The following is a 22636-nucleotide window of genomic DNA, read 5'->3' as shown; positions in this document are numbered from 1 at the left end:
CAGTGTCCTGTGTGATCCCTCCCAACTCCATTCACACACCACCACTACCTTCACATTTGTACCAAGTTCAACAGCTTACCAAGTTTTGATTTTTATAAGCTATTATATCTAGAGATTTTAAAATGTGAAATTGATGCTTTTAGTGTTTTAATGTGCAGTACAGTTTAAGAAAACAATCTATAGGATGTTGTCCTAGAATAACTAGAATTGAAGGTACTGTCTTTTGTGGAGTAAAATCTAAACAGTCTTATGAAACTTGCTGTGCCTGAGAACAAACAGGTCCTGTATATGTATTTTCACCAGCTATGTGGTTATGCTGTTTTTAGATCTGGGTGTTCCTCTTTATCTTTTTGACAGGAAGGGTGATTACAATCCAAACAGAACATGTAAACACGCTGAACTTGTAAACTGTGCACCAGTGAGCTATTACTATCACGCACATACTCATTCCTCAGTGTTGCTAAATATTCTGAACTTCCATTCAATAAAATCAGGGCTTTTTAATGTCAGAGTTCAGATTTTACTTAAAGCTAATGCACTTCTTTTGGAGATTTATCTTTTTTTTAAATAATGTGCCAGTTTTTGCTTTCACTCTGACCATATGTCATGTACACAGTTCACACTTGCAGACAACACCGTGCATTAATGCAGCTGTAATGCTGCAGTGATCTTTGCGTTATGTCTGAAGTCTTGTGTGGCTGTTGGAGGAGCAGAGGTTTCAGATTTATTTGCACATGCACTTAAATGGTCTTTAGTCAGTGAACTTGACACCAGGAATATTCAATATTTAAATGCTACCTAAACTACTCCCAGACCAGAAGCCAGACAGGGGAGCACCTGTTGTAATTTGGTAGTGTCTGACAGTTTGGGTGATGATAGGAGTAATATGAGACGGGGAAACTTAGACTCCCTGCTCCCTCTTGCTCATGTAAACCCCAACTAGCTGTTGATAATCTCTCGAGTTCTTGGTGAGGAACAGTTAGATCTCTCTAGACCACTTAAAAGAAATTCTTCAGTAACTTTTCATTTATGTAAACCTGTGCATTTGTTGCCTTAAAGGTTTGCCCTTCAAATTCACATTCATGTGGCAACTTTGCAAAGGCTGTGGTCAAAATCAGAGATGTAGCATTAAAAATTCACACACAAAGAGGAAATGTTCAACCTCAAACTTGTAGTTATCAGTGTCATTTGAGATGAGCAACTGAAGGTTGATTTGTTGAAAGGAAATTCATTCCATTTCTTTTACAAATATTTTTATTGAGAACATACTGTCCAAACACAAGCACAACAGCCAAGATATGGGAAGATCAATTTCATTTCTACTGTTCAGGATAATGTTACAATACTGTTGATTCTTGTCACAAGTTTAATTCCAATCACCAGTAAACTATGTACTGTAATTTTAGAAGGAATTTTAAAATATTATAATATAAATGTATGCTTATGAAATGAATTATCATTTACAAAATGTCCTGTTTCACCAGTAGCTTTTCAGAATTAAAAAATTCTGTCTGGCATTTTTATTTCCAATGGCTGAACTGACTGACTGCCCATTTCCAACTTGATCTCTTTAACTAGTTGTACCATAAGTGGAACTTTGACATTTAGGATCACATTCCCTAAAAATAGATGACTTGTTAAGTGTCTTCAAGCTGCAGAGCTTCTTCGGAGTAACGGAGGGGCAAAAGTGTGTTACACAAGTGAATGGCAAAGTCCGTGCAATGTTGCCGAGGATTTTCCCACTTTAACAACCACAAAAAAAAAAAAATGCCAATGGTCAGTTCACCCAAAATTAATAAAGATGAATTTTTCTACTTACCTATTTGGTATCTAGCAATGCAGATAGTTTTGGTTTTATTTGTCTAGGTTTTGAAATACCTGTCTGAGATTTCTGCGCCTACCCTGATACAATGGAGGTGCATGGAAATTTGTAGTTAAAGATTACATTCTAAAGGTTCAACAGCAATTGCAATTGAAGAAATATTGACAACGTATTCTGTGGGGGGTTTTTTAAGTGTAAATTTTCAGAAACTGAAAAATATACTAATTTGATTTGTGATATTCGTGGTCCCATGAGGATGAATTCTTCTGACTTTGGTGATGCCCTGACTTTTCCTCTAACGCCACGGGCTGGTCAAAAATGTTCACATATCTCAACACATACTGGATGGATTGGTACAAAACTTTGAACAGACAATTATACAATCGATGAACCTTAAAGGTCCCATATGTAACATTTAGGAGGGGCTATTGGCAGAAATGGAATACAATATTTATATGTATGTTTTCAGTAGTGCAAAATCGATAATGACTTTGGTGATCCCCTTTGGTGACTTTTGATCTAGCGCCATCATCAGGTCAACACTTTTATTTGCCCAATACTTTGGTTTATGACCAAATACCAGTAAAACTAATGACATTAGCATCAGCCTCAGCTGTACTTTGTGTTTCGTGCTAATTAGCAAAAGTTAACATGCCAACACGCTAAACTAAGATGGTTAACAAGATAAACATTATACCTGCTTAACACTAGCATGTTAGCATAGTCATTGTGTCCATGTTAGCATGCTGATGTTAGCATTTAGTTCAAATCTAAATGCTGTGCCTAAGTACAGCCCATAGACTGTATATAAAGATGGACGACATGACAGCTCCCCAAAAGTGAAGCCAAAACATCTCGATCGCCCCTTGGTGGCTGGCTGCAGTATAGGTCATAAACCCCACCCCCTCCATGTTAGCGGATGGGACATGGGCCAAACTAAAACAATCAAAGTACACGTCAAATAAAGATGGTTCTTGCCCAAAGATGGTTCCTGTCATTTTAGGCCGTTCTTATCACGCTGATGTATATTCAAGTGTTAATTTTTCTGCTAAGTTTGGTTCTAATTAGTTATTCGATGCTATGAAAAATGCGTTTCACATCATGATTGACAGCTGAGCTCTGCTTGTGATTGAGTCGGCCAGGTGTATGGGCAAGGCCTCGATACTGCGGCTCAAACCCCGATCACTACTGCACAGACTCTGGCTCCAAATGACGTCACCAGCGCAAGATGGCAGTGCTGTTATCTGGGATATTTTGGCTTTATTTTTGTACAGTGATCATCCATCTTTATATACAGTCTATGGTACAGCCTCACAGAGCCGCTAGTGTGATGGAAAATAGATAACAAAGTTTGTCTTTCAAGGCTTAACAGAATTAGCCCTACTATGCAAAAAATCTTCAAATCTTCCTCTCTAATCTTTTCTGTAAAAATGCACTTGAAATAAAATCACAAAAACAAGCCTTCATTGTCCTCATCGGCCAAGAAATGTATCAAATGACTCAAGACAGTTTTAAACGATCTATTCAACTTCTCATTTGAAGGTTATTGAAAAGTAGCAGCATGGCGCTTAGGGTGTTTTGTTACTAATGTAACAACAATATAAAACCACTTGTACACCTCTGTAAAAACTACAAATCACTAATGTCAGGTGCAAGGATCACATGTCCAATTTAGGGATTTTCAAGCAAAGTGGGATGCGAGTCCACTCCACTTGTGCTATGAATCCCTTTCAAAAATCAACAGAGTACCAAAAATGAATGGTCATTTTCAAAACTGTTATTTTTTGAAAACTTGACATTTTCACCCAACAGCAACAATAAGCACCCATCTAAAAACCCACCTACCATGTGCAGAGCAACCTGTGCATCTATCAGGGTTATATACATAGATATATACATATATATATATCTATATATATATAATCTATAATAATATATATATATCTATATATCTATATATATATCTATATATATATATATATATATATATATATATATATATATAGATATATATATATATCTATATATATAATCATAAATAATACGAGTCCCCTTACACACACCTGTCTCTTTGTCTACACACTGTGCCTGGCAGTGAGTCATGTGTGCATATAGACAACTTAAAATAGAGTTGGACACATCTGAGTTCCCTGTTACGTAGGTGTCCCGTGTGAGCAGAGAAGGTTCTGGTTACACTTGGGGCAGAGGGAGCTTAATATTGCACAGACCAAGCACAGGGATCCACACTTCCCTACCACAGTGGTCCAGTGGCTGACCACCCTTTAGCAGTTCTCAGGGAGCGTTTCACTGGAAGAGTGTCACCATGCCTAAAGTCTTAGTGCCAGGTGAGTATGGGCAGAATGATCAATGGTTTGAACATGCACTCTCACCTGTAGAAAGAGGGTTTGGATAGCATTTTCAAAGGGTTGTTTTACATATACACATGACTATAAAGATGAACTGAAGAAAGCCTTCACCAAAAGTGTATTCAATTTATTTTTGTTATGCTTTTCCATGGTGTGTCTTGGCCACCACATGAAAAAAACTTTGACCTTTCTGGTAAAAAATGCCACCCTCATGTCTGCTTCTTGAAACTCCCAAAACTTACAGGGGTCACACCCCTAACTGCGGAATATCAACAACCGCTAAAGGTAATAAATTTCCATCTGTTTGCTAATGCTATAATGTCACTTTAATGGATGGCACTGAGAGCTTTAATGACAGGTTAAGTAGGGTTAAAATGCATATAGTTCCAATATAAAGTCCATACTGAGTAATATATAGTCATCACAAGGTGTAATTTTTTTTCTCAGAATTGAACGTTTTTAAATAAAAATTCTGTTTACCTTAATCTTTCCTTTGTGATCTGTGCTTGCAGCAAATAGCGAAATAGTTTTCATATATTACATTTTCATATATCAGTTCAATCAGCAGATTCTAACATCAAAATACCTTTTCTTGAGCTCAATTGTATGCATTCAAATTCAAATCAGAGAACTCTAGGGCTGTGTATCAGCCTCTGACAGTGCAGAATCTAATGAGCGATTCAATATCGGCTGTGAAAATGTCAAGAGGATGTTTGATGGATGTGATTTGTCAGCAGAGTCTCCTAGATCAAGTGTGACAGAAGATCAGGTCATGCTAAATTTTTACTTCAATAGTTAATTTTCTTCATGTTCCTTCTTGTAGTACGTCCCCAGTATAAAATGCTCATTACTACTGTTTTAAATGCTGTTGTAATGGTTGCTAATTATAGACTTACTTCCACTAGGCACTGGGCAACTGGCAAGTATGAAGTCACATTATGCTGTCAAGAGTTTCTCAAAGGGTGAAAAATAGAAATGCAATGGTCTAAACAGCTGCTGTCTGAAGAACTAATAGGGTTATGTGGTTGTAATGATTTAGCCGGTATTGGTGGAGAATGTGTTTGAGACTGTTTACACTTGTTGTGATATTCTGATGTGCCTGCAGAGATTTCACACCAGTTTTGTCATGCAGTCCACGCAGGCAGGTTTTACGATCTGCCGGAGCCGTTGTGGAGAGCTGACAATAAATGTCTTAATGATCAAACTGATCAAATTCAATTCATTAATTCAAAATATTCAATTCTTATATTAAAGGGCCAGTTTACCCAAATCACAATGAACACATTTTCCCATTTACTTGTAGTGGGATTTAGCCATGCAGATAGTTTTGGTTTTATTTACAGAGGTTTTGAGATACCATGGAGGTGAATGGAATTTAATTTGTACTGCAGCATTCAAAAATTCCCTTACACAACTCAGACATAACCGCACTTGTTTTGTTTCCCTCTAACCTGGACCCACCCTGACTGAGACTTTTTGCTTACTCAGCAGAGAGAGGAAGTAAGTATGGAGCTAAGAAACTACCTAAGGAGTTTGGGGAAGATGCAAAGCATTTCAAATGCATGGTTTACTGTATGGATGTGAGACAGTCACATCACCAAATATTTTTTCTCCAAAGTGCATTTGAATGCAACCTATTAATATGGATCTTGGTAACTGAACGTTTACTCCATATAAAATGGAAAGTAATGGAATATAGTGGAAATGGACACCATTTATTAATCTGTTGTTCACATTCAATATCGGTTCTCTGGTTCATTATAATGTATTTGTTTACAAACAGAGCATCATCAATCAAAACTGAACTGAAAGTGAACATTTACATTAATAAATGACTTTTCCCAGGTAGCTCACTGACTCTTCCGCCATGGGAATGCTTATCAATTAGCAAAGCAGCACACAAACAAGACTTAACTGACTTTCAGACTTGTTTGAACCATCAAAGGAATGCCATGGAGACACAGGAAATGCATCTTCATATGCATGGAGATGTTTAACAGTGGTTGGGGTGCAGTAATGGAATCCTACATATTTGATTTATAAGAATGTGTTGCTCCACTAGGAGCACTGAGACCATGAAATCATCCCTACATGTCATGAAAATGCAGTTACCAATTCTTTGTCCAGCTACTGTGTCCACTTTTATTTCAAGTGTAATTGTAAACTCAATTTAACACTCACGTGTCCTCTCCATTTATTATCCTCATACTGTATGTTACTTTAATCTAACTTATCAATTTACCATTAAGTGTATACACTTGTTCAATGTCTCATTTCATTGCTCATATGCTCAGCATTTATTGCATGTATTTCTAATCTGTATTATATATTGTTAATAACTGTTATTTTATAGGACAGGTACAGTCTCTGTTCCTAAAATGTTATATATTCATAACTATGGAAGTTATATAGTGCATTTTGTTATGCATATACTCTTTGTATGTCATCTTCATGTATAATACCTTCCTAACTAATGCTTTTCTAACACTCTCTTTTTTTGGGTTTTATTCCGGGTGGTGCTACTTTCTTGCTGTGCATAATCAGGTCAACAGAGTAAGTATGGAGGGTGAAAGTAGAGCCAAAAATCGCTTTAGTCATATGTGCCATTGCTGTCTTAGCGTAGAAAGCCTTGGTTCTTGCCTAGTAAGTGCATGAAACAAGTAGAGTTTGATCTAGAGAGTAGTTATCTCTTTAGTAGGCATCAAGCAATTCCACTCATGCTGTGTATTGTCATTGTGTTTCTTATGAAACTTGCACGCCTGTTTAAGTACTTTTTCATAGCTTGGTTCATAATTCCAGTCATTTTAGACCACGACACTGTTTTCCTGTCATTTTTTCAACATATTGATGAATTCTGATCAAAATCATTTCACTTACGTCCATATAGAGCCCCTCACCTCTTGACTGATGGGGTGCAAATAATAATAAAATGCAAAATAAACAGTGAAAGATGATAAGAAAACTGGGTCTGGAGGACATTAATAAAGGCTTTACCATATTGTATCCATACGAGTCGAGCCAACTACGTGTCAGTGCTTCATCGCTGTAGTTCCTCTATATGCATGGGACTTTGTGTTTGTAGCCCAAACTGGAGGTCAGAGTTGCAGACTTGTAGTGACTGAATCAATCTTTGGTCATGTATACAACGCATGTGTCTGTACACATCAGGTTAGGTAAGGTATGTGCCTTTTTATGTCATAAATATAGGATGTCATGTGCACCATTCATTCATCATGGATGTACATCATTCAGCAGCATTCATGCAGTGCAGATTAGCAGTCAAGAAGTTCTGTTTGTGGCTTGCCTCATAGCCATAGCCAGTTTAGTTTAGTGCTGCATGATATGATGGGAGCAGAATGCTTTTCTGTTATTAACATAACTTTGCGATGCCTGACAGAGACCGATGATAAGATGCGGGCCTTCGCGGAGAAGGTCTTTGCGTCTGAGACCAAAGACGAGAACATCCGCGACGAGATCTCAATGTTTGATGTGGCTGAGGACTGTCCCATCCTCCACCATGAGATGGCCCACCATCTGCACACTGAGGATGATGCTGAGAAACGGTGAGATGGGAGATTACATATTGTCAGTTTGTGTTTGTGGCGCAACAAAATCATGTCATTACATGGTGAGAAAATAAGACATACTTAGATATTATATTTAGATTTTTAAGACCATCTAAGGACTGGTAAGTTCCCTGAAAGAACAGTTCAAAATGTCACTATAGCTATAGCTGATATTAATTCTTGAGGGTAATTTGGTTGGCTTTCACGACAAACATTTCAGAAATTTTGACAGTGAAGCCAATGACTAAACCTCACCTCTCTATCACTCCCTCCGGGAAATAAACGACGCCATGGTTCTGGATACTGATGGATTTATTGCCTTTCTCCTTCTTTTCTCCGCTATCACGTTCACCGTCAATGAAATCCACCATCAAACTACAGTATGACAATGTAAAACATAAACACATTCACATATATTGCAAAAAACTCTATACATATACACTCGGGAAACACAAAATACTTTACATACCTCGCTGGCTGCATATAACCAAGAGGAAATGAGTTCTTGAAATACCCCGATCAAAATACAAAAATGAAAAACATCTTTTCTTTTTTGCAACTTCTTTACAACTTTAAATTCACATGCAGAGATATTAACTTCTCACCAAAAGTCCATTTTTTCCTGTTGCATCTTTCAAAAATGTCCGTGTGTAACGCATATGTACTTTAGTTCCTACTTAACATAAGCACTCAATATGCATGAATTAATTTAAACAAACATAACAAAAACATGTTAAAACGACAGAAATAATATGTATGGAAATTATAGAACATATTAATTGAAAGAAATATGTACGGCAGTTATACTCTCCTTATCCACAGCAAGAGGCACCAGCGCTGCCGCACCATGTCAATGCCCTCAGCCACTGCCCAGACAACTGCTGCCCCTGCAGTGGAGGTGGACATGCCCATCTACCTGGAAGTGCCTGACTTCCAGAGGGTGGCCATCATTGGAGACTACGCCTCCGGGGTACTGTTCCTTTTCCCTTTCATCCCATTCAAATTCACTGATGATCCTGAAGTATTTGAACATTTTCCTTAATATTCTTAGAAAATATCACCATCCTTTGTAGACTTAGATAAATCTTTGATGTAAAATCATCATAAAATATTTTTAGCTAGTTCAACTTAAAAAGTTCTCTTCATTTTTGTTGGAAAACTAAACTTGAGTTTGTTAAATGTATGGTTTTTTCATTATTACGTGTGAGAGCAACCATGACTTTACATGTATTAGCAAAGTTTCCATCATGTAACTTTTCTTCAAACTTGAAAGACTTTCTTGAGTCTTTGCTAATAAGCTAACCATTTTCTTTAGAAACTTCATTTGGTTAGTTTAGTGAACAGCCAGGAGAACATTCATTCAATTATCATTTCAAATCACAAGACTTAACAAGAAATTTAAGTTGACTTGATTTAAAGTTAAATGATTGATACCACTCTCATATCTGTCCATTCAATGTAAGGCCACAACAACCAGCAGCCAGTTAGCTTAGCTTAGCATATAGTTTGGAACCAGGGGGAATCAGCTAGCCTGGCTTTGTCCAATGGTGTCAAACAAGCACCTCTAAAAATTAACACGTTATATTTGTTTAATCTGTACAAAAAAACAAAGTTTAAAAATTACTTGAGGTTTTATGGTGATATATGACTATTCCTTGTCTGGGCGCAGTGACTTCCTGGAGTCTAGTCATTACCGTGAAGTTGCCAGGCAACTTTGTCCATGTTTCCAGTCTTCATGCTAAGCTAAGATGACTGGCTGCTGGTTGAAGCCTTATATTGAATGGACAGATATGAGTGTGTGTATCAATCATTTAACTCTCATTTAATAAAACATGACTTTTTAAATTAGGTTAATTATAAAATATTAGTTGATTTCACTGAATTACGGTATGATGTAGTAGTTGAAGTAGCCTTTCTACCCCTATATTACTGCATGTCAAGAAAAGGTTCCTAAACTAGACTTGGGTCAAGTTGACATGGATGCAGGAGGTGTTGACATTGAATTTCACTGACTATATGCGTCTGTGGGTCAGTGGTCTCACAGCCTCCCTCCCACTAACGGAGGCCCATGAATGGAGCTCATCTGAGAGCAGGCCCGTGTTTAGGTTTCATGACTGTGGGTTTAACATTTACAGGTAGAGAAACACTTTGGGAGGAGCTGATTGTTACTGTATTTCTACTTTATCCTACTCAAAACCTCCCATTTGTTAAGATACATTTCAGGTATGCTGATTATATAACATATTGCTATCACAGAGGGCAAATGACCTCTTATGTAATGCAGCATACAGTATAATAGCAAAATAGGGACAATATTTTGAACAGAAAACTGTTGACTTATCAGTTTATAGCATATTTTCACAAAATGTTTTTAACATCAGCCCTCCAAGCCTTCTGTTAAACAAATATAAATGGTTTTCCCTATCTGTTTTTTCACAGCGCCTCAGCCAAACGAAAAGAAAAAAAAAAACTATGCTAAGAGTTCTCTACCACGTTTTGCTGTAATTTATGGTTGCGTAGGCTAGCTTTTCTGTCCTCTCCTCTGCGTATTTGACCAAGGGCGGGGCTCAGCTCCTACACACACGCACGCAAGCACACATACATACACACACACACACTCACACACAGCGGACAGCAGAGCAGAAAAGAACGCTTAAGATAGTGGTGAGGGTAATGTTTTAAAAAGTAAAAAAAGCGATATTTCTACCTGCTTTGTCTGCAGTTATTGTTTTACTCAACCACAGCAGGCTTGTTAAGCTAATAGCAAATTGTCACAAACGCTGTCTGTATGTAGCCTAACTGTTTATCTTAGTTTGCCACAAATCTCACTTCAAATTTGGCAAATTCTTGTAAACTAAACTTTAGCTACTGTCTGGGATGGCAAACCCCCTCAAAACCAGCCCCTAATCTCTATACAAGTGGTACCTGCAGGCAGTGGATCACAACAGCAGCAGAGGGAGGAGGACAGGACAGGAGGGAGGACTGATACTGACTATGTCTGTGTTCTAGCTCTAGAAACAATATTTAGTTATATTTAAAATATAAATCAATTCTAATCCTGTTCTGAATTTACTCTTTTTAAAAAATGATAATTTAAAAGTTTAGCTTTAGCACTGAAAAAGAACTGGAAAGAGTATTGTTAAAGAACCGGGGCAATAAGAGTATGGATAAGATAAAGATCAAATCCTAATGATTAATCCCACCCCTACCGCTGGTTAGTGGCTTCACCCTGACTTTGGGGGGATGCGCAAATCACAGTTCAAATCTCTTCACTATAAGCCTAGTTTAACCAATGTTATTTTGTGATTATTATTTTTTATGGCACACAGTGTGATCACTCACAAAAATGTGAAGGATTGCTTCAGGACATCACGCTTACTTCATCAGTGAGCATATTTGTTTCACGTTTTTTCTTGCTAATGTCAGAGTGTAATGTGAAAAACTACAACCAGTGTTTTTTTAAAATAAATATTGTAATGATAATAGTCTAAAATTAGTTACTAGTTTTGTGTCAAATAACATACAATTTTCTTGGGGGAGGACCCCCAAACTCTCGACCATAAGACCCCCCCACCCCCCATTGCAACCACAGCACCTAAGCCCTCCAGAAACTTAGGGAAAACCCTGTAATTGTAAGGCTACAATCTTTGCGTTGGTATTTTTGCTGGCAAATGTAAAATCTGTAACACATCTTATATCTGCTATTCAGGTGACCATGGATGACTTTGAGCAGTCCTGTAAGGGTCTGTACCGTGCCTTGATCATCAGGGAAAAGTACATGAGGCTGGCCTACCAGCGCTTCCCACGGACGGCCTCCCAGTACTTGCGTGAGATAGAGGGAGAGACCTTCAAACCCGAAGATCAGGTGCAGCCAGGTGAGGAGAAAAGGACATCAGGCTCAGTAGGGTGGTGGACCTGGGGTTTAACTAAATGCACTTATGCAATATGTTTCATATGCTATTGGGTATCCCATATGTTTAATTTGTATGTTACATGTATCCATCAGTCTTCACATCTCCTCCAAAGAACGGGGAAGACCCCTTCGATACCAAGGACCTGCCAAAGAATCTGGGATATGTTGCTCGTATGAAGGATGGTCTCATCTATGTGTACAACGATGCTGCAGCTGCTGACAAACATCAGCCCAAAGACCTGCCCTGCCCCGACTACGCCACCTTCATTGACGACATGAACTTCCTCATTGCTCTCATTGCACAGGGCCCAACGTGAGTCCTGTAAAATGTGTTGATTACTCTGTTTTAAATTTTAGAATTGCAATATTCCAGTCATCTCTGTTGTCCCTCCATGATTTCACCCATATCCAATTTCTGTTCCACCCAGATCTTTTAAAATCATGTCAGGAATTTACCACTTTCAACTGATGACTTGTTGCCATTGTTATAGATGACTCACAGGGTTTTTTTTTTGTTCAATACAATTTAAAATACAGATTGATATATTTCAACAAAATCCCATCCCACTAGTAACCCTAACCTTTTGCACCATTACAAATTTACAATATGACATCCATCCATCTTTTCTACCTGATCCAGAACTGGTTGCCAAATGGTGTAAAAGTTGACGGCACAGCCTCTTGTAGCATAACAATTTTTTTCTAGGGTTAGATGATGCATAAGATCTTTAATACATAGATTGAAAGTTGGACAAAATCTTTCTTTCCATTTAAGCAGTATAAGTCTCGTAGCCAGGAAAGCGAAGTGAAGCAAAGGCTATCATGTTTTTGCCACTTTGGTTGAGATCCCGCGGTACCATGCCGAATATTGCTATTATGGTTCTATGGATATTTCTAGCATGTCAGAAAATAATGTGAATATAGATTGCTAAAAATCTGTTAATTTTGGGCAGAGCCAAAACATATGTGATACAGTGGCTGGTGTTGTTCTACAGCGATCACAGTTAGGATTGATATTTGGTGTAAATTTGACCAATCTCACTAGACCAATGCAATCTATATACAATCTTAAACTGTATTACTTTATGTTTTAAACAAATTGAAGATCAGTGTATCTATGTAGATTGCAATATGTCCTCAGAAAATTCTGTATCTAGTTCTTCCCTTTTTAAACGTATCAGGGGTTTTAAATTGTAAGAGTTGAGTAAAGTGTAGATTTTGCCAATAGTTTTTTTAGGGTAAGGAGTGAGCTGGGTGGTGAAGTTGCAAAGTTGCAAGTTTTTGAAGAAGTGAGAGATAGGGATTATAAATATTAATCTCAGCTGCTCAAATGATGCAAAATTGTCATCGACATATAAATCTTTTAATGTGACTAATCCATTCTTGGTCCAGGTACTGAAGGATCCATCTATGATAGAGGGTGTCTTGCTATAGGGGCATTGATTGATAAATTAAAAAAGTAAAAAGGCTCGTCTGAACTGTGCCCAAACCTTCAAGGAGTGTTTAACAACTGTCTGGATATAGGTTCAGGCGGTGGGAACTTGGAGCTAAGTAAAGCATGTAAAAAGGCAGGTCCACATGACAAGTTCTCTAACTGTAACTATTTTGGGCTGCTATCATGTGTTGTGAGTTAAGCCAATATAACATAGAATGTATATTAGCTGCCCACTAATAATTTTTCTTATTCCAGATGAATGAGGATATCAATTTATCCATAAGCAGAGAGAAGGATTTTGTCAAAAAGATAGGTATACATTGGAACAGATATAAAAATCTAGGTAGCACATTCATTTTAAATGGTGTTAATTCTACTTCCTAATGATAAGGATAATAAATTCCAACGTTCAAAATCTTGTTTCACAGAATCTATCTAATCTAACTTTTTTGTATGTTTATTTTATAATCCGATATTTTACCAAATGTATCTAGTAAGGTAAGGGTTTGTGGCAGGCTACTTAATGGTTCAGATAAGTACAAGAGCATATCATCCCCGTAGAGGGATACTTTATGTTTAGAATTCTTCCTCTGTATACCTTTAATTGAAATGTCATCACGTAGAGCAATTGCTAGTGGTTCGATTGCCAAAGCAAATAGGAGGGGAGATAAAGGGCAGCTCAGGTGGAGTGGGATTGTAAAGGATATTTAGTAATAAATCCAGTCTGATCGTCAGAAATGATAAGAGGGTAAAACTTATTCTAAATGGCAGGTTAACATTTTAGTAAGCAATTTACTATCAACATTCAGTAAGGAAATGGGTAGAAATGAGCTGCATTCTAGGTTTTTTAAAAATCTTGCCTAGGAATTAATGATATGACCGCTTGTCTCATTCAGGTTTTCTTTCTAAATCTGTGGCAGTTTTCTCGTCAATTATGGGAGTGTTAAGGCTGCTAAAAAAATAATCAAACAAAGATTCATCATTACTGGATTCTGAGTTATAAAGCTTTGAATAAAACGTATGGAAACATTGACTGATCTCTAAGGGGTCTGTAAGTTTAATTGCCCATCTCGTTGTTTATTGCAACTATAGATTGATCTGCTTTCTTTTGACCTAGCTGGTGAGCCCGAATACTCCCGGCCTTTTCACCATATTCATATGTCTTATGTCTTGATTTATTAATAAGATTTTCAGCATGTTTTGTGGATAAGTTAATCTCAAATAGATCAGGTAATGGTGAATGGGCCAACACTCCATCGAGTTGTAGGATTTCTTTGGTTAGTTTTTAAAGGCGTTCATTTTGGGCTTTTCTGATTTGGGCACTAAATGATATACTGTAGCCTAATTTGCACTCCGCCAGTGTTACAGACAGACAGGCAGGGGGCACCGATAGGGAGACAGATAGTTGTTTTATTCAATTACAGCCAGATAGGATAGGTGGTCAGGTATGGAGATGGGGAAGAAGGAGCGTGACAGGGCGCAGGTGTGGATGATTAGTAGACGGTGGAGCCAGGCGTATCCGTGATAGCCAGTGCTTTTCTGCCAGAGTAAAACTATATGGACACACACCCTCATGTTGTTGTTATTTAGCCTTTCTGAGGATATTTGCGTGGTTCACAATATATGATCATTTGATCTTCTCATTTCCCTTCCACGTCCAAGAATTTTTCCTGTAGGCTCTCCACATTTCTCATGAGTTTGTGTAAGGTGTTCTGTAGAGATGTTATATCGTACAAGCAAGCGGAGAGGCCACTTTAGTGTTGGAAGTGGCCTTCCCCTGTACTTGTATTTACATAGGTTACTCACCATTTACATGAAAAAATATAAAACAGAAAACCAGTTGGAAAGTTTTAGTGGTACTTAAAGGTCCAGTATATAACATTTAGGAGGAGCTATTGGCAGAAATGGAATATAATATTTACAGTGTAGTATGTTTTCATTAGTGTATAATCACCTGAAAATAAGAATCGTGTTTTCATTACCTTAGAATGAGCCGTTTTTATCTACAGAGGGAGTGGGTCCCCTTCCACGAAGGTCACCATGTTGCACCGCCATGTTTTTGTAGTACTATATAGTAGAACTTATCTAACACACGCCCCCCAGATGACCCACAGGGTTGACTGAATTTATCAAACGTTGTGTGTGGTCATGGGGATCCACACAGGGGCCCTAGAAAGGTCCACAACAAAATAACATACAATAACAAGATGCTTCAAATCAACATTTTACTTTTTTGATGTAACAGTAACATGTTTTATAGATACAAACACTCTATTAGCTCACAGGTGCTAACACATGACAACTACATGTGTTGATATGCTTCTCTTTGTTTTGCAGTAAGACTTACTGTCACCGCCGTCTGAAGTTCCTCATGTCCAAGTTCAATGTGCATGAAATGTTGAATGAGATGGAGGAGATGAAGGAGCTGAAATTGAACCCCCACAGGGACTTCTACAACTGCAGGAAGGTAGCCATGAACAGAATTTAGCATGGGCACTGCTTCTAATTTTGCTTTAAAACATGAAAGTCGCCCAAAAATAACCCTAAATCCACTTTAAATCCACTGTACTGCACTCTTGCCATTTTAATTTGGAGGGACATAACAAAAATGCATGTACTATGGATACAGTTCCCACAAAGACTGGATTTCAGATGAGGGGAAACTGTAAAATAAAGTGGAATTTTCACACTCTTCCTCCATTGACTGATCTTAAAATCTTTACAGTGATTTTTAATGGAAGGGATGTAGTTCTCAGAAATGTAGGTAAAGTCAGATAGAATGATTGTCTGATTTTATATATAACACAAAGCATACATTATGTTCATTCAGAAAACAAATGGAAATAGTAATTCAAGAGTCTAAAAATGGTTAAAAACATCCTTTGAGTACATTGAATATCAACATTTTAAGTGGAGTCAAACATTTTATAAAATTATGTTTCATCATATTCATTTCAAATATAGTCATATGTACATAAATGATGAGATAGTACATTCTATACATTTGAATTATAGACATTCCATTTCACACTCAGTTTGTCGTTTTCCTCAGGTCTAGCTGCCATGAACCTTGGATGTGTCTTTAGCTCCCTCTTGTGACCAAGCAGAGTTATTAGAGAGTTATTAACACAGAAACCCTAAACCTACCTCCATCATCTCTCTTAACAGGTGGACACCCACATCCACGCTGCCGCCTGCATGAATCAGAAGCACCTGCTGCGCTTCATCAAGAAGTCTTACCGTGTGGACGCTGACCGCGTCGTGCACAACCTTAAAGGGAAAGAGGTCACCATGAAAGAGCTCTTCAAGTCCCTTAACCTGCATCCTTATGACCTCACTGTGGACTCCCTGGATGTGCATGCTGTAAGTTACTCACTTGTTGGAACATCGGTGGCCTTAGATGTAAATAGATAGAGTAATATAAGTGCATAGCTACAAACAGAATTACCATGTAAAGGTAACATGAGAAATTTCTGCCATTTCATTGCAGTCCTCTGACTGTGTTAGTATCCATTTAAGTGCACATAGTATTGATTTTTTTATTGTATAAAACCTAATGATGAGCTTCAGATATGAAAAAGTAGCTGAGAACAATAGTCAACGGTTTTTTATTAAAAATCAAAGTGTTTTTGTCATAATTTGTTACAATTATAGGATTGTATACATGCTGGCAGACAATACAGTAAATATGTTACATAAAAATGGCCACAATTTAAACATCTATAGGAAAACATTTTTTTTTCAAAAAAATGCCAATATTGCAACATTTTCATTTAGAATAAATCAATCCTATTGTCCCATCCCCTCAGTCAACTTTCCTTGATCTAAATCTCTTGTCTCATTGTTGTTTCTCTGAAGGGTAGACAAACCTTCCAGCGTTTCGATAAGTTCAATGCCAAGTACAACCCTGTAGGAGCCAGTGAGCTGCGTGACCTGTACCTGAAGACAGAGAACCACATCAATGGAGAGTACTTTGCCACCATCATCAAGGTCATTTTCCATATAAAAAGAATAGATAAGAAACATCAAAAAACAGTTCTAGTAAAATAGAAAAAAACTTTGGATAATGAAATGATCCATGTTTTTATAACCCAACTGACATCCAGTTGACACATTCAGGATCGTAAGCCAACACCCTAGAAGGAGATGTTATACTGCTTTCTGTTGTCTATTTAGCAGCCTATTGATCTGCCAAATAGATCATCTATTATGTATCGAACTTCATGTGATCTGAGTCTGATTTGACCTTTGTGTAAACCAGGAAGTAGCCAGTGACCTGGAGGATGCCAAGTACCAGTATGCTGAGCCTCGTCTGTCAATCTACGGCTGCAAGCCCAACGAGTGGAACAAGCTCTCCAGCTGGTTCGTCAGGCACAGAGTCTACTCCCCAAACCTCAAATGGATGATTCAAGTACCCAGGATCTAGTAAGTTTTCAATCTAGATTCTTTCTCCATGCAGTTTGACCCAGCTGTGAGTCAGACAGAGAATTATTTATCCTGTTGTGGATCAATTATAGGTTATACTTTGCCTAGTATATGATATTAAAGAATAATCAATTTTTTGAGAGTCAAATACTCCCCCATGCGCTTGAAAAAAGGCTCAAAAGTTTTGAAAGATGGCTAGAATTTATATTTAAATAAATTTCTTTTGTCCCTCTTCTATCTTAGCGACATCTTCAGAGGCAGGAACTTTGTGCCCCACTTTGGCAAGATGTTGGAGAACATTTTCCTTCCCGTGTTCCAGGCCACCATAGACCCACAATCCAACCAAGAGCTCAGCATCTTCCTCAATCATGTGAGTCAGAAACAGTCACAAAAAGCATTCATAGGTACCAGGGGTGATCATAACAGCTCAGACACAACAAGATACCAAATCTTATCTTGGTTAAAGGATGGATTTCCTTGGACCCTCCCCTTCACAAAAACTGCAATACCCTCCCAAAATATCTAAAAATAATATATTTCTGGCAAACATAATGGTAAAAATACAGCCGCTCTCTATTTTTGAATAAAGAGCTACTAAATAAACAGCTATTACAGCCCCTATATGAGTGAACCAGGAACAGCTGACAGGTCTGTGCAGAAGGGCTTCTGCACCTCAATATTTTCACCCCACCCCATATCCTTTACATATGGCAAAATGCACCTCCATGGCGCACATGAAAACCACAATTTCGATGTAGTGTTTTTAGCTCTGTTTTTAAAATTATCCACTGGTCTCCCAAAAATGTTAGACTACCTTCCCATCAGCAAAACACCCTACCCTTTTCTGACCCTAATAATGTTTGTACAGTCCCTTAAGGATCTAATTATGGGATAAATGACAAAACATCTACCTGAGTTGTGAAAGTGTTAACAAGATGAAGTTAACGTGAAATGTAGTCATACATAAAGGAATGCTTTTCACAGCGAACTTTCTCGTTGAAGCTAACTTTGAGTTGAAGATCCCAGATTAACCTCCAGGGGGGGGAAGTCGCCTGAATGCCCTCTGTTCCCTGTATAATTAACATTTGCCTCCTGGTGTGTAGGTGACCGGTTTCGACAGCGTGGACGATGAGTCCAAGCACAGTGGTCACATGTTTTCCACCAAGAGCCCCAAACCTGAGGAGTGGGACATCATCAAGAACCCCTCTTACACCTACTACATCTACTACATGTATGCCAACATCGCTGTGCTCAACCAACTCCGCAGGTCAGTTGCTTCGTCTCTGTATAAGCAGTGTTGTCTTTTTTAGTATTTGCTTGTAGTGCAGGAATATAATTATTTAATGTTTCTGAGAGATTCCTGCCATTTTGTGTTCATATCCATGATACTTTGCTTTTATTTCTATATGACATCTTCTCTGTAAATATTTGACGTTAACAGGACAATAAGTTCCTCTAAGAATATGTGTCCTTTCCACAGTATAATACTTTCCGCAGTATAATACTTTATTTTCTGCTTTGCAGACAGAGGGGGATGAACACATTCACGTTCAGGCCTCACTGCGGCGAGGCCGGTGCCATCACCCATCTGCTGGCTGCCTTCATGACTGCTGACAACATCTCTCACGGCCTCAACCTCAAGAAGGTCAGTCCTCTCTTTACAAGATAAAATGGCAGCTTGGATGCAGCGTCTCACTTACTGTAATTTAATACTTAAATTCAGTAGCACTCATACATACATTCATTTACACATGATAAGCACCAGTTCTGGGTGCCAGACTTTGGTTCTGTAAAGGAGCTATAATGTTTCCATTGTCCTAAAGCATAAAACAACAATGATATATATATGTATAGGAGAAGAAGATTAAAATACATTCGCATGCGTTATTATGTTCACCCGATTTGAATTTAGATCTAATTGTCAATGTATGATGCCAGTATAAATCCAATAATCTAACAATCCAGAACAGAAATATATCCTTGAGGTTTACTTGTGAGTAGATGATACATGAAATGATACCTTTGTTGATGGCTATGAATGGAAAGCCCCAAAATTCATTGCATCTAAGATACATTTGGCATACACAGCTTTGTAATCAACAGCACAGTCTATAGCGTTGCATAGTGTTATACAGTATAACCTTTAGGAGAGCTACTTTTTTTTTCTCACAAAATGTGTTCACTGCATGTAGAATTTTCCATTAAGCAATAGGAGGACAAAAAACAAAATACAAAAAAAAACTACATGAAAGCAGCCAATGAGCCAGTAACAAACAAAAGAAAAGAAAAGAAAAAGAAAAAACAAACAGAATTAAAAACTACACACTGTTCAGCTCAGCATAGACAACAAAAACCCACCATTCTCTACAGGCACATTTGTTAAATATTCTACATAATTTTCAGAGTCAGTTATACAATATAGCAGCAACTACCATAGATGGCCTTAGCATCTCATACATACTTGATACAAAAACCCTAGTTAAATTGGCAGATGCATTCACAATAATCATTTTGTTAAAAGTCTTAGAATGCATCAGTCACAAAGTCTAGTGGAATATGCTTCATTTTTATCCTAAAGCAACCAGAGATTGTGAGAGTCTAACAGGGGCTCCATTAAAGTCATACATTTTTCCTTGCACGGAATGTCAAGACATTAAACTATTTTCTGTGATGCACCTTAGTGATGTGCCTGCTAGGAAGACCGAGGAGAGGAGACACTACTGGATTGATTTCAAGCTCAGTTCTCAACATGTTCTGGATTTTATACAGGACATGTTCCAAGTACATGTTCCAAGTATTTCTGTAATTTGGAACCGTAGACATTGCGTTAAGCTACCAGTATTTGTTTTACAGTTTTACGGCATTCAATTTGGAAAGATGATCAGGCGATAAATGCACTCCTTGTAGCATTCTGAGTTATAATGCTCTAGTTCAATAACTATTGTTTTGTATTGTTCCAAATATCTTCCTACACATCTTCTGTAATCTCAACACTCAGTTTCCTCTCCCATTTCTATCCCAGCTCCCGAATACGAAATAGCACGAAAGACCTGCTTCTCTATACTGGAGACATTAAAATCGATCAACAAAGAAGATATGATCTCTTATCTGAAAGTACTGAAAGATGTTCTTTCTGGATATATCCTATTTTTGTACTGTCTGATTAAAGGCCATAAGGACTCCATTCTCCAAGAGGTCCCTGAGGGAAGAAATACCTTTTAAGGGCCAATGTTTAATGCTTGGTAAAATTTCAGGGTTGCTAATGATTGGAGTAAGAATGGATGTTATCCTGGATCTTCCCTAATATGTTGTACTGCTCTCCAGACCTTAACTGTATTAGTTGTTATTGGGTTATTGCATTAATCTTTAACTGATTTCAGGTTTTCTAAAAAGAGCTAATTTGTAAGGAGATATTTGGACTACTGTACAATTGATAGTGTAATATGAACAATGAGAGTGCAATCTCAGATTTGAGATTCATCCTGTGAATAATCTTGCAGTTAAAACATTACTTATTGCCCTCTAAGTAATTTTGCCTGCTTTACTGTCAAAAATAAAAGTCAAAATGCCAGGCTTTGAAAAATAGTTGACTGAAACTGATCTTGTAAGCTGATCATATCTATCCATCAATCTTCCACCACCAGAGTCCTGTGCTGCAGTACCTGTACTTCATGGCCCAGATCCCCATTGCCATGTCCCCTCTCAGCAACAACAGCTTGTTTCTGGAATACGCCAAGAACCCCCTGCTGGAGTTCCACAAGAAAGGCCTGGTGGTTTCTCTGTCCACCGACGACCCCATGCAGTTCCACTACACCAAGGTCTGAGCACATGAAGAGAGGGCCTTTGATGATAATATAAACAATGTTGCATACTATGCTGTGTATAATGACTGTTGTAATATGTACATCTACAGACGAATGCATTTTAGTATTCGTTGCAAGTCTTTGTATTCAAATTATACAGGCAAAGTAATTTATAGCACACATAAACAGGTTTATGCCATATGTAGAGCATGCAGATGTGCGCAAAATTAGCCTTTTAATAATGTGAATTGCATATACACATATATGCTACACAAACACAGTTACCTGTGGAAAATGATGCCTTCCACAGTTCATGGTAAACGCATGTACTATAGCTGGTGGTAGCTGCATCTACTAGGTCTCTTTTGAGCCTCAGTAACTTGAAGGAGTGATCAAAATATCAGAGTGTAAATCTTGGCCTTTATGTCCACAGGAACCCCTGATGGAAGAGTACGCCATTGCAGCACAGGTCTTCAAGCTCAGTACCTGCGACATGTGTGAGATCTCCAGGAACAGTGTGCTGCAGAGCGCCATGTCTCATGAGGTAACACACCTGATGGAGAACTTTTTTAACACATTTAATAAAAAGATTTTTCTTTGATATTGGTAACATCTTTGGTGCAAAGCAATACTTGTAGTGGTGCTTCTGCACTTAAAAGCTTTATGTCAAATCTTCTGAAAGACACTGATTCTATCCTGACCATATACGGACTTCGAATCTGTGTTCCAGGAGAAGAGCCACTACCTGGGTCACGACTACCTGAAGGAGGGTCCAGAGGGCAACGACATCCGGAAGACCAATGTGGCCCAGATCCGTATGGCGTATCGCTTTGAGACCCTGTGCTATGAGCTCAATCTCATCAAGGAGGGCTTGAAGACTGAGTAACACTCTCAAATCAGACTTACATCTGGTCAAAACTCATCACAGTAATTCTTAAAATAACTAACTAAATCTTAAAGAAACTGACCTTCTAACACACTGATGTTCTCTCCTTTGGAGGAAGAAACTTTTTGATAATTGTCTTCACTGTTTATCATCTGCACATCTTGTCCAATCGACTTGTACATTGCAGTATGCGTATTCCATACGGAGAAACATCATGTATAAGAATGAAAGGAAATAAAACTGTGAAATAACAAGTGTCTTTGCGTGGTAGTTGACCCATTGATGCATTGCATAATTTAATCAGTATTACATTGCAACATTATTTACTTTACAGCAGGATTGTGTCTAGCTGTATTGACTTTGTGACTTGGCAGTGCTACTGCTATAAGCTCTGACCTGTAAGTTGTAAATGAGACTTGA

The 22636-nt window shown here is 38.0% G+C and overlaps 1 protein-coding gene and 1 long non-coding RNA gene across 3 annotated transcripts; one reads left to right on the top strand and one right to left on the bottom strand.

The window, feature by feature from the left end:
* The first annotated feature begins 4016 nt into the window (after positions 1-4016).
* On the top strand, positions 4017-22470 carry ampd1. 2 transcript variants are annotated; one of them, XM_044210935.1, is made up of 17 exons: positions 4036-4167; positions 5677-5688; positions 6733-6741; positions 7586-7751; positions 8577-8724; positions 11464-11629; positions 11761-11980; positions 15440-15569; positions 16271-16465; positions 16961-17092; positions 17364-17527; positions 17771-17897; positions 18631-18794; positions 19052-19172; positions 21172-21345; positions 21764-21874; positions 22061-22470. In XM_044210935.1, exons 1-17 carry the CDS (start codon positions 4146-4148, stop codon positions 22214-22216), a joined length of 2217 nt encoding a protein of 738 aa, XP_044066870.1. In that variant the 5' UTR covers positions 4036-4145; the 3' UTR covers positions 22217-22470. The 2 variants fall into 2 exon arrangements, with proteins under 2 accessions (XP_044066871.1, XP_044066870.1); XM_044210936.1 differs by lacking the exon at positions 5677-5688 and having other exon boundaries at positions 4017-4167.
* LOC122882946 lies at positions 8049-8566 on the bottom strand. The gene is made up of 2 exons (XR_006379499.1): positions 8224-8566; positions 8049-8129 (listed from the first exon to the last, which is right to left on the bottom strand). It is a non-coding gene; the product is annotated as an uncharacterized LOC122882946 (long non-coding RNA).
* Positions 22471-22636: the final 166 nt, after the last annotated feature.

Source organism: Siniperca chuatsi, linkage group LG10, assembly GCF_020085105.1.
Source record: "Siniperca chuatsi isolate FFG_IHB_CAS linkage group LG10, ASM2008510v1, whole genome shotgun sequence".
Lineage (NCBI taxonomy): Eukaryota > Metazoa > Chordata > Actinopteri > Centrarchiformes > Sinipercidae > Siniperca > Siniperca chuatsi.
This window is presented reverse-complemented; position numbering and strand designations above follow the sequence as displayed.